We start from the raw sequence: 10763 nt of genomic DNA on the forward strand, positions 1-10763 counted from the left end.
CCGCGCGCCCGGGGGAAGCGGAAGCGGAAGTGTCCGGTCGAGGCGGGGCGGCGGCGGCCGCCCCGGGCTGGCGGGGGCGGCTGGCGGGCCGCGGGCGGGCGGGCGGCGGGGCCGGGCCGGCGCCGGGGCCCGCCACGATGCCCCGGCGGAAGCAGAGCCACCCGCAGCCGGTGAAGGGTGAGTGCGCGGCGGGCCCGGGGGGCGGCGGCGGCCCGGCGGGCACCCGCGGTGCTCGGAGCGCTGCAGCGGACGCCGAGGATGGCACCGAGGAGACGGCAAGAGCGGCGGTGGTGCTGCCCGGGGACCTGCTGCTGGGCCGTGGCCCGGCCTCCGAGAAGGGACCGCCAGGTGCGTGCGGCCCCCGCGGGGACGCCGCCCCTCTCCGGCAGCCCCGCTGGCGGCGACGGGGCCCGGCCGGGCCGTACCGGCCCCGCGCTCGGCGCATCCGGGAGGGCCCGCCCTGTCACGGGCCCGCCCGGCGCGGGCTCCGGCCGAGCTTCCTCTCCCGGGGGAGGCCCGGCCCCCGACGGGGCCCCCGGGTGGGTTCTGCCCGCCCGGCATTGCTCCCCGGCACCGATCCCCGGGTGCTCCTTCCCGCGAAGGTCCCGGGCACGACGTGTCCCCGCGGTAGGTTTGGGGCCGTGCCCCGCAGCCGCCGCCGGGCTCATTCCGGAGCCACCGCGGCGCTCAGCCCCGGCTGTGCTGCCCGCCCGGGAGCCGGGGCTGGCCCCGGGTCCTGTTCCACCACTCCCCTCGGCACCGCGGGCTGTACGGAGCGCGCTCAGCCCCGGACCCCGGTCCGGTGCGATGGGCAGCGAGCGCTGCTCAGCTCCACGGAGCTGCTCACGGGCACTGGCGGGAGCCGCTCCCGCCCCGGGCACCGAGCAACGCGGGAACAGAACGGCGAGAGATGACGGCACGGACTGTCTGGCCCTGTCCCCTCGCTGTCCCCGGGGGCTGTGCCCTGGTCCATGTGCTCAGCGGCTGTGCCATGCTCCTGCTCTGGCACCGAGGCTCAGTCCCAGCTGCCAGGCAGATGGGGCTGCTCCGAGGGCTGTGCTTCCCTGCCCTGAACAGCTGCTTGGTAGCCCTAGGAGCCTGACAGGGGTTTTGGGGACATTCCACCAGGAATACCTGTCCTCCCATTCCGCCGCAGCCCGGGAGCAGAACTAGGACCTCAGCCCCTTGAACCAGTCAGGACAGACAAGCTGTCCCATGTGGGCACTGACACGGCCATTTGGGGGACGGTGCTCTGGGGATGCTGTGGCACTCCTGGGCTGAGGGGACAGGGGGTTCCCTCTGAGGGGACAGCTGGGTCCCTCGGTGTGGCTGGGGCTGAGCTGAGGAGAAAGGGGATCCCTTGGCAGAGGGCTTGAGGCAGGGTCAAGAGTTCCCCCATAACAGCCAGGCCTTGGCAGGATGCCCTTTTCTCATGTCTGTGTTTCTGGCAGTGCTTGTGGAAGGGGCTGGGAGGCTGGAAGGGCCCCCCCATCCCACAGCGTAGGTCAGCCTCATCCCTGCACCTGCCTGGGGCTCTGGGAGCTGGGCACAGCCCGGCTGGCAGCAGCAAGGGGACAGTCCAGGGTGGTTCCCGGGATTGTGGGCAGCTGCTGAGTCTGACAGGCCCCAGGGTTGCAGGTCAGGCACAGAACGGGGCCAGCAGGGCATGGCTCAGCTGGTCGTGGTGAGCTGTCCCTCCAGCCCCGAGCAACAGCCTGGGGGCACGTGTGGAGCACAGGGGCTGCAGAAGGATGAGTCTCTGCCCAGCTGAGAAGTTCCACTTGAGAGCCTGGCACAGCCTTCCCCCTGCTGCCACCAGACAGTGGTACTGCGTGGGGCAGGGGAATGTTTCCTGTAGGATAGAAGGGGCTGGTGTTGGAGCTCCCTGGTGCCAGCCATGCGAGTGTGACCAGCTGCCCACCCCGGGGCTGGGGCAGTGGCACAGTGAGAGGGGCACAGAGCAGCTTTAGGGGCACCCCTTGCTCCAGCCTGGGCCAGGCTGTGCCCACCACCTTCTACCCACCAGGCCCAGCAGCGCCGGTGTGTGATGGATCCACCCATCCTCTCACCCTTCCTGGTGCCAGGGTCTTGGCCAGCCATGCAGAAGCGTCAGGGTTTCCTGAGACACCCAGAAGAGCCCTCAGCAGGGTGTTGGGGCAGGTCGTGGCTGTGGGGCTCCTCACTGCCTGCCGGGTGCCACAGGGTGGGACTGGGGCGTAGGCAGAAGGGCTGTGCCCAGGCCAGCCAGGCTGACACCGCCCCATCCCCACGGTGTTCTCAGCAGACACACTGGTGGGGAAGATCGCTATTCCAGCATACGCCCTGAGCGACGACGACTGCTCCTCTGGCTACCAGCAGCTGAGTGTGGAGAGTGACCCCGAGGAGGGGGGTGAGCCTGGCCCTGCCGCCCTGCCCTGCCGCCAGTGCGGGCTGCAGCTGGCTGCCAGCCTGGGGCAGAGCTGCCTGCAGTGCGCCGGCGCCGAGGGCGGCCGCAGCCAGCGCATCGTCTACTCCTGCCAGCTCTGCCCCTTCGCCTCCCACTACTCCAGCCACCTCAAGCGCCACATGAAGACACACAATGGGGAGAAGCCTTTCGCCTGCCCGCAGTGTGCCTACGCCTCTGCCCAGCTGGTAAACCTGACCCGGCACCTGCGCACGCACACCGGGGAGAAGCCGTACCGCTGCACGTGCTGCAGCTTCGCCTGCAGCAGCCTGGGCAACCTCAAACGCCACGAGCGGGTCCACAGCCAGGACAAGCCCTTCCAGTGTGCTGCCTGCGACTACCGCTGCAACCAGAGCCGCAACCTGAAGCGGCACATGCTCAGCCACCGCCTGCCTGAGGGCGAGGGGCCACACCGGCGGGACAAGGACCCAGGTAAAGGTGGGAGGGTGTGGGGATGTGGGGAGAGCTACTGCAGGGGCTTTGGGGCTGGCACAGGGCACAGATCCTGCCATTCACCTGAAGTTGTGTTACTGCCAGGCTCACCGGGGCACTGTGGGTCGTCATAGAGCCAGTCCTCACCGGTGCTGTGCCACCCAGCTCACAACCCCGTCTCTTTGTTCTGCAGAGCCATTGCTGCCAGAGCTGAGCCTGCACGTGGGCAGCGGCAGCGGCCCCTTCCTGCCCGGCTGCGCACGGCTGCGGGGCGAGGAGGCAGCTGCGCTGCCCGAGCTGCTCTTCCCCTTCACGTGCCGCATGTGCGGGCTGGTGCTGGACGACGGGTTCGCACAGGACGAGGGCCTGGCCGAGCAGGTCTGCGGGCGCTGCAGCCTGGCGGTGCTGGGCACCGAGCCGGGTGCCAGCCCCCGAAAGGGCACTGGGGACAAGGGCTTTGCCTGCAGCCTCTGCCCCTTCGTCACCCACTACCCCAACCACTTGGCGCGGCACATGAAGACGCACAGCGGGGAGAAGCCCTTCGCCTGCCCGCTCTGCCCTTACGCCTCCGCCCACCTGGACAACCTGAAGCGGCACCAGCGCGTGCACACAGGCGAGAAGCCCTACAAGTGCCAGCTCTGCGACTATGCCTGCGGCAACCTGGCCAACCTCAAGCGTCACGGGCGCATCCACTCAGGCGACAAGCCCTTCCAGTGCAGCCTCTGCAGCTACAGTTGCAACCAGAGCATGAACCTGAAGCGGCACATGCTGCGGCATACGGGCGAGAAGCCCTTCCAGTGCCGGGACTGCTCCTACACCACTGGTCACTGGGACAACTACAAGCGCCACCAGAAGATCCACGGCCACACAGCCGAGAGCTGGGTGAACCCGCGCAATGCCAAAGCCCTCCTGGCCCCCCCAGCCGTGGGCACGGCCCTGCCCTGAGACAGCACTTAGCCCGGCAGTGGGCCTGGGGTGCCACGGTGCCTGCCCTCCCTGGGGGAGGGAGGACAGGCGGGCAACTCCACGGGGGCTTAGGGCTGCCTTACAGCAGGCCCAGAGGCACACTGGGGCCCCCAGCAGCCCCGTCCTGCCTGGGCAGGGTGAAGTCACGACCGGCAGCTCTGACCCCTGCCCATGCGGCAGCACCGCCACGTCCCCAGCCGCCCCACCTGCCTGTTTCTGCCTGCCGGAGCCTTCCTCTGCCGGGGCTTGGGGGAAAGGGGGGAGGGGGGAACAGGACTGGTTCCATGGCTGTTGCCGTGCTGGTCGGTGTAATTTATATTGTGTATAAAAGCATTAAACAGTCAGTTTTGTTATCTGCTCTTCACGCTGGGGGCCTTGTTCTGCTACAGAGGAGGACAGCGCAGGGCTGGCACGGAGAGGGGAGGGACAACAGCCACCCCCCAACAGACAGCCTGGTACCAATCAGGATCCATTTTAATCATTGTTGCAGTGTGTAAACATCAGTTACTGTCCATTAATGCTCTGTCGGGCTGAGCAGCAGGAGATACGTGGTTATAAGCCTAGATTATGCTGGCGTCTATGAGCGGGTTAGAGGGGACTCTGCGCGGAGCCCCCGAGACAGCTTACTGCACTCTGTCTCGGAGCACAAACCTAAATGCTAATTTGGCATTATGGAGCCTGCCTGGACCTGCCCCCAGGCTGGGCCAGGCCTCCCCAGCTGGGACAGGAGCAGCTCTGCCCCCAGGCTGGGCCAGGCCCTGCACTGCAGCTCCAGGGCTCTGCCCGGGCAAACTGTTCAGGTCAAACCAGCCCTCTCCCAGCTGGAGCCAGCAGCGGGAGGAGTTCAGCTGCCCCCACCCCGAAGGCAATGGCGGGCTGGGGGCGAGCTTCCAGCCCCGGGGAGCAGGGAAAGGTGGATGTAGCAGGTGAGAGGCACGTTGATTTCAACCTGGCTGCAGGTCGTACATTCCTCAGCAAAGGCCCTTGCTCAGGCTGGGGCTGTCCTGGGAAGGGGGCACTACAGATCCTCATCACCAATGCCCTCAAAGGCGTAATTGCCATGGAAGTCATTAGCACCCACGTCGTTGGCAGAGCTGGAGTGGCTGATTCCACGCAGGCTGACAGAAGTGAGTTTGCTCTGTGGAGAAGGGAGATGTTAGGGAGGACACCCCTAGCTCCCTTCCCCACTTAGCCCGAGGTCTCTGGTGCACCCACACACAACTCACCGAGAGTTTGGCCATGGGCTCCCAGGAGGCATCAGGTGAGTCCTGTGAGGACAGCACAGTTGGGCAGCACAGTGTCATGGGACACAACACCCACCTCTCCTTCTACCTGCCCCCCTCCATCCCTAGGGAGTCTGGCTCACTGAGTTGGTCCAGGACCTCTTTCCCTTCCCAGGGCTCTGGAAGCAGGGCACCACAGCCCTGCTGTCCTCTGGGCTTGCCCCAGCCCTGCCAAGGGGACGGTGGCTCTTCTGGAGGCAGTGAGTTCTGGTACACGTGTCAGAGCCTGTGACTGCACGTGTCCCCCCCCACCCAGGGCTGCAGGGTCCCACTCACCAGCAGCGGGGGTGACTTCACAGCCTGCTGGCTGTCGGAGCGCCGCAGGGCCCCGTTCACCCGCCGCCGAAACATCTGCAAGGAAGAGCTCAGCTTAGCCACAGGGGCTCCAGCGTCACCTCTGGGCTTATAACTGGCCCTGGGGATGCTGGTCCCATCCTGAGGGTAGCGCTCGGGACCCAGTCCAGACCCCTGTGACTTCCTACAGGGCCAGGTTGGGATCCCACTCCAGAGCCATCATCGAGCCCCAGCCCTCACCTTGCGGATGCTGCCTCCAGATTTTTTCACCATCAGCTCATCTACCATGGACTGCAAGCAGATGCTCAGCATGATGGCCTGCAAGGGAGAAGTGTCACGGGGCTCTATGCACCCCACAGCCTTCCCACACCCTCTGCAGGGCCCAGCCCAGCCCTTCCCCTCACACAGGCAGCTCTACCTGTGGGCTGGTGATGGTGACCCACTGCAGCCGATCCTTGCTCATCAGGTACTCAAAAGCCAACTCCAGCTTCACCTCAGACTTCCCTGGGCTGCTCCCCGAAGGGCCATTGTTCATCGGCACCTGCAAGGACACACACCAAGGCTGGGAGCCTCCAGAGGGGAAGGAGCTGCTCCCCAGACACCAGTGCAGCTCGAGGGCAGCACCAAGCCAAGTGTGGGACTCCTGCCCAGTGCCCACCAGTCTTCTGCCACTGTCAGGTCCCCTCCAATATCCTCACAGCAATGATCCCCTTAGCCCCAAGGCATGGTTCAGACCCTCTCCAGGCCTACTGGGCCAGAAGCTGGCATCAGAGCCAGCACCTTTCCTAGGAAGAGGTACCAGCCCAGCCTGGCACAGCCGGGTCTCTCCAGCCCCCCCAGACCCCTCCCTGCTCTCCAGGCGTCACTCACCGAGGATGTGACCCGCCAGCACCGCATGCGTGTGACCTTGAAGCTGCCCTCTTTGATCTGCTCGTTCGGCAGCCGCACCTGGAAGTTGAGCTCGTTGTTGCCGGCACTGACGACAACGTGGCAGCCCTTCTCGGGGAAGTCGGTGACACAGGGGTCAAACTTGAGATAGCCGTAGTACTTTAGGGTCTGCGCCAGGCGGATGAACTGCAGGCAGAGCCAGGGATGCTCACCCGGGCCAGGAACAGGTGACCAACCCGGTACCACACGTCATGTGGAGAGGGGCTGGTGCAGAGCCAGAACTGCCCCAGTTGTGGCATTGTACCCTGTCCTACCTCCTTCTTGGAGACCTTTTCTTGCAGGGACTTCAGCTGCCGGTGCTGTTCCTTGTTGACAAGGATCCATCCGTGTTCAATGTCTGACACCGTCTACAAGCAGCAGAGGTTGATGAGTGCCTGGGACCAGAGCCACCCAAGCCCCTGCACAGCTGTGGCCAAGGGGTGCAGTGTCCGTCCTCACCTGTGCATACAGCAAGTTCAACCCCACGCGATGCTCCATCACATCGTCGTCATAGGCCGAGTCCCAGTAGCTGGAAGGGAACCACACAGGTTAGCCTCCTCCCCACCTCCTCACAGCAATGGAGAAAATCACCCTCCTATGGGCTGGCTCTCTGGCCAGCTCCCCCCTATCCATCAGTCACCATGCCCTGCTCCCCACCCAAACCGGCTGCCATGGGAAGGCAGAAATGAGCTGAGCACAGCAGGGCAGCCCACACTCCAGTGTCATGGTCAGGGATGCTCAGGTGTGCTCCTGGGGGCCAAAGCATCTGTGGGCAGCAATGGCAGGAGGGGAGGGTCCCTCTGTGGAACAGGGAGCCCTGGGCATCACCCCACTGCTGCCCCACAGCCCCCGCTCACCTCTTGCGCAGGATGATCTGGAACTCGGGGTTGTGCAGGCTGGTGACCGACACGTACGGCAGCTCAAACTCCTGCAGCTTTCGCACAACTGCGGGGAAACGCCGGCTCAGCAGCAGCTCTGGGCAGCAGGAGCCCCATGGCCCCCAACACCAGGGTGTGTTCACAGCTGAGGAAAACAGCTGTGCCCCCCAGCCAGGGTGGGGTCCAAGCACACAGCCTTCACTTCAGGCAGGGGGCAGAGCAGATGTCCCACCACAGAGGGCTCTACTCACAGGAGAATGCTCCATCCTTGGTCTGTCTCACTAGAAAGAGGCTGAAGTAGCCAACCAGGTCATCTGGCAGATCCAGCTTGGAGGCCACAGCCTGGGAGGAAGAGCAGGATAGTCCAATATAGTCCCAACATGGTGGCAAGACCCAGCCCATGTGCATTCTGGGACCTCCCAACAGCAGGAAGGCAGCACCCCTGCTGCCCTGCGGCCAGGCCTGGGGCTCCTCGCAACCAAGAAATAGCTAGGGGACCCCAAACATCAGTCGGGACCCAGACACACCCTGCAACCAAGAAATAGCTAGGGGACCCCAAACATCAGTCGGGACCCAGACACACCCTGCAGCACACCCATTTCAGCTCCCAGCTTTCAGCCCCACCAAGTCAACCCTGTTCCAGGGTGGGCAGATGGCAGGGGAGGGCAGGAGGGGCTGAGAGAGCCCCACATGGGGGAAACCACAGAAACGCAGCAGGAGGAGCTGGTCCCACCCAGCACGAGAGCTCTGGCACCTCAAGGACATCCTCTGTCTGGTCTGACGTAAGGATGGTGACCTTGACCTTCTGCCCATTAGAGAGTAGCACTTCCAGCACCACCTCCTCTGTGGGGATCTGCTGCGTCTCCTGGAGAGAGAAACAGGACTGGCACCCAGCCCCCTAGTGCAGACTGGGGGCCCAGACCCACCACAGCTCTGCCCCTCACCTGCTGGGCCTTGCGCAGGAAGCTGTTGAAGGTCTCGCTGCCTCCCAGCGTTGGGTCCTGCCGCACTGCAGGAAGGGGCACGAGGAGTCAGGAGTCCCATGGGAAGAGGCAGGGACCCACACCAGTGCCTGGCCCTTCTGCAGCCCCTCAGTTTGCCCTCAGAGCGTATGCTGTGGCAGCCAGGGACCCCCCTGCACATCCCCACTCTGCCAGGGCAGGGCAGGGGCTGGGACAGGAGCTGGCATCCAGGGGACGAGCCCATCAAATGCCAGTGCTACACTGGGAGTTGCAGGATGCACCACGGCGAACGGAGCAGTGCAGGGAGGAAGCCATGGGCCGTGCCCTGCACAACCGGGCCGGGGCAGGCCCAGCTTACCAGCCTGCATGTACTTCTCCAGCTGCTCCCGTCGCTGCTCTACCTCTGCTGGGGTGAGAGTGAAGATCTTCTTTGGGGGAAAGGCTGGGACCACATTGGCGCCATACTCCTTCCTTAACTAGGATAAGAACAGAGTGCTGCAAGAGCCTCCAGAGAGATGGTTGCCCTCATCCCCCACCCTCGCTGATCCCCAGGGACCTAGCAAGGGGAGCAGAGAGCTCGCCAGCATCCCTTATCCACGTGGGAGTCCAGCAGCATGCAAGAGCCCAGGTGGAATGTCACAGAGCAGGAGTGGGTACCCGGCACCCTCCGTACCTGCTCGTGCAGGCCCAGGAGCTGGCTGTAGCGCACCCGGCAGTGCAGCACCCCGTTCACGTGGATGTTGTAGGCCTGCAGGGAGAGAGGCCACTCGGATCCCAGCACCTGGCAGGCGGAGGAATCCCAGGACCTGCCCAGGATGCCACGGACGACCCAGGAAAAGGCAACAGTCCTGAGGACCTTGCCAAAGGGCAGATGGACAAAATCGTTCAGGAAGTATGAGCACATCCATCCAAGAGATGTGCCCACTGCACAGCAGGAAGGTCTGCCCCTGTCTGCCCAGCCGTGGGGAACACAGAGGCACACCGCAGCCCTGCAGCCATGCCAACAGACAAGGACCCCTCCCCACTCCCAGGGCTTCACAAGGAGCTGGTCCCTGGCTGCGTCCCCTCTGCTGTGGCTCAGCTCCTGCTGATGCCACGGGCAGAGCACAGCTACGACTGCAGAACACTCAGGGCCTGGCAACTCCATGGGCCAGCTCCCGGCACCTCACCACAGGCAGAGTCCTTGCAGGGGCAGCACTGTCCTCTCAAGTCCCCACAGCACTCTTTCGGAGGGCCAGAGGATGGGCACGAGCCTCCAGCCAGCCACGGCAGCCCAGCCTCCCATGGGTGCCCCCAGCACTGGGACTGCCCAAGGCCCAGCAGAGGTCCCAGCCCAGCTGGGCTGGAGCTCACACTGCCACTCCCCACCCAAAGGCACCAGCCCAGTGCCTCAGGGCTGCTGCGGAGCAACCAGGAGGGACAGCGGCGGCACAGGCAGCACCCACCCCTGCCCAAACCAGGGCTCTCCGTGAGGTGACAGCTCCTGCCCAGCCCCCGGGCTGCCCAAGAGCTCTCCCCAAGGTCTCCCCCAGGCCTGAGGAGCCTCGGCAGCAGCGGAGGGCAAAGTGCAGGGGGGGTCACAAGGGCGAAATGCCTGGAGGGCTGCCTGCTTCTGTGGCCCTCGAGCAACTGCAGCTCCTGCGGATCGCCAGGTCTCTCCATCACCGCTCACCACCGCACCGTGCCCCACTCGGGGTCCCGAGGGGGATCCCCCGGAGAGGGATTTCGGCACAGGGGGCAAGCGTGGGTCTTGAACCCCAGGGCTGCCCACCCTTACCCCGAGAGCACCGATCCGGACCCTGCGCCCAGCCTGGGGGCTCTGCCAGCCCCAGGAAAGGGGTCTGGGCGCTCGGGAGCCACCGCCGCTCGGCGGCAGCGTCCCCCGGCTCCTCTCCGGAGGCGCTCACGGCGCAGGGACCAAAACAGGAAGCCGGGACAAACGGACGGACGGGCGGGCCAGGATGAGCCGGAGCCGGGGATGAGACCGGACGGGGCCCCTGCGGGCTGCCCACCCCCGCCCGCGGCGCCCGGGCAGGGCAAGGTCCGGACATCCCCGGGGCTGCTCCAGGGACCTCCCGCGCCCGATCCGGAGGCGCGGGGGCGGCGGGGCCCAATCCCTGCTCGGCCCCGGCACAGGGCGCCGGCCGGGGATGGCGGCGGGCCGGGACCTGCCCGCCCCGCCCGGCCGCGGTCCCGGTGCTGATCCCGACCCGCCACCGCGCCGGGGCTGCGGACCCGCACGGCCCCACCGGGGCCGCACCGCACCCGGGCCGAGGAGCCGCGCCACCCACTCGGCTCCGCGGGGCGGCTCCGTTCTGCGGGACAGCTCCGCTCCCTCGGCCCCGCTCACCACGTAGGCGGCGGCGCCGCCGTCCCCGGCGCGGGTCTCGGTCTCGGGAATGGAGAAGTGCATGGCCGGGCCGAGCGCGCCCCCGCTACCCGCCTCCCGCCGCCGCCATCTCGGGCCAGCACTCCCCGCGATGGCGCGGCCGGCAGCACCGCCCGCCCCAGGGCCGCCCCGCTCCGCCCCGCCCGGGGCCGTCGCTCTTCGCCCGCCCCGCTCCGCCCGCCCCGGGGA

The 10763-nt window shown here is 66.3% G+C and overlaps 2 protein-coding genes across 5 annotated transcripts; one reads left to right on the top strand and one right to left on the bottom strand.

The window, feature by feature from the left end:
- The first annotated feature begins 101 nt into the window (after positions 1–101).
- ZNF513 (zinc finger protein 513) lies at positions 102–4193 on the top strand. 4 transcript variants are annotated; one of them, XM_054002103.1, is made up of 3 exons: positions 102–177; positions 2282–2875; positions 3069–4192. In XM_054002103.1, exons 1-3 carry the CDS (start codon positions 138–140, stop codon positions 3818–3820), a joined length of 1386 nt encoding a protein of 461 aa, XP_053858078.1. In that variant the 5' UTR covers positions 102–137; the 3' UTR covers positions 3821–4192. The 4 variants fall into 4 exon arrangements, with proteins under 4 accessions (XP_053858078.1, XP_053858076.1, XP_053858077.1 ...); XM_054002101.1 differs by having other exon boundaries at positions 111–348; positions 3069–4193; XM_054002102.1 differs by having other exon boundaries at positions 111–348; positions 2285–2875; positions 3069–4193.
- Positions 4194–4297: 104 nt separating this feature from the next.
- SNX17 (sorting nexin 17) lies at positions 4298–10714 on the bottom strand. The gene is made up of 15 exons (XM_054002105.1): positions 10536–10714; positions 8859–8933; positions 8544–8661; positions 8168–8232; positions 7978–8088; positions 7475–7565; positions 7203–7290; positions 6805–6874; positions 6621–6713; positions 6289–6492; positions 5837–5959; positions 5659–5736; positions 5401–5475; positions 5068–5109; positions 4298–4979 (listed from the first exon to the last, which is right to left on the bottom strand). The coding sequence occupies exons 1-15, from the start codon at positions 10596–10598 to the stop codon at positions 4860–4862; spliced, it is 1416 nt and encodes a 471-aa protein (XP_053858080.1). The 5' UTR covers positions 10599–10714; the 3' UTR covers positions 4298–4859.
- Positions 10715–10763: the final 49 nt, after the last annotated feature.

This window comes from Vidua macroura, chromosome 35 (assembly GCF_024509145.1).
Source record: "Vidua macroura isolate BioBank_ID:100142 chromosome 35, ASM2450914v1, whole genome shotgun sequence".
NCBI classification, from domain to species: Eukaryota; Metazoa; Chordata; class Aves; order Passeriformes; family Viduidae; genus Vidua; species Vidua macroura.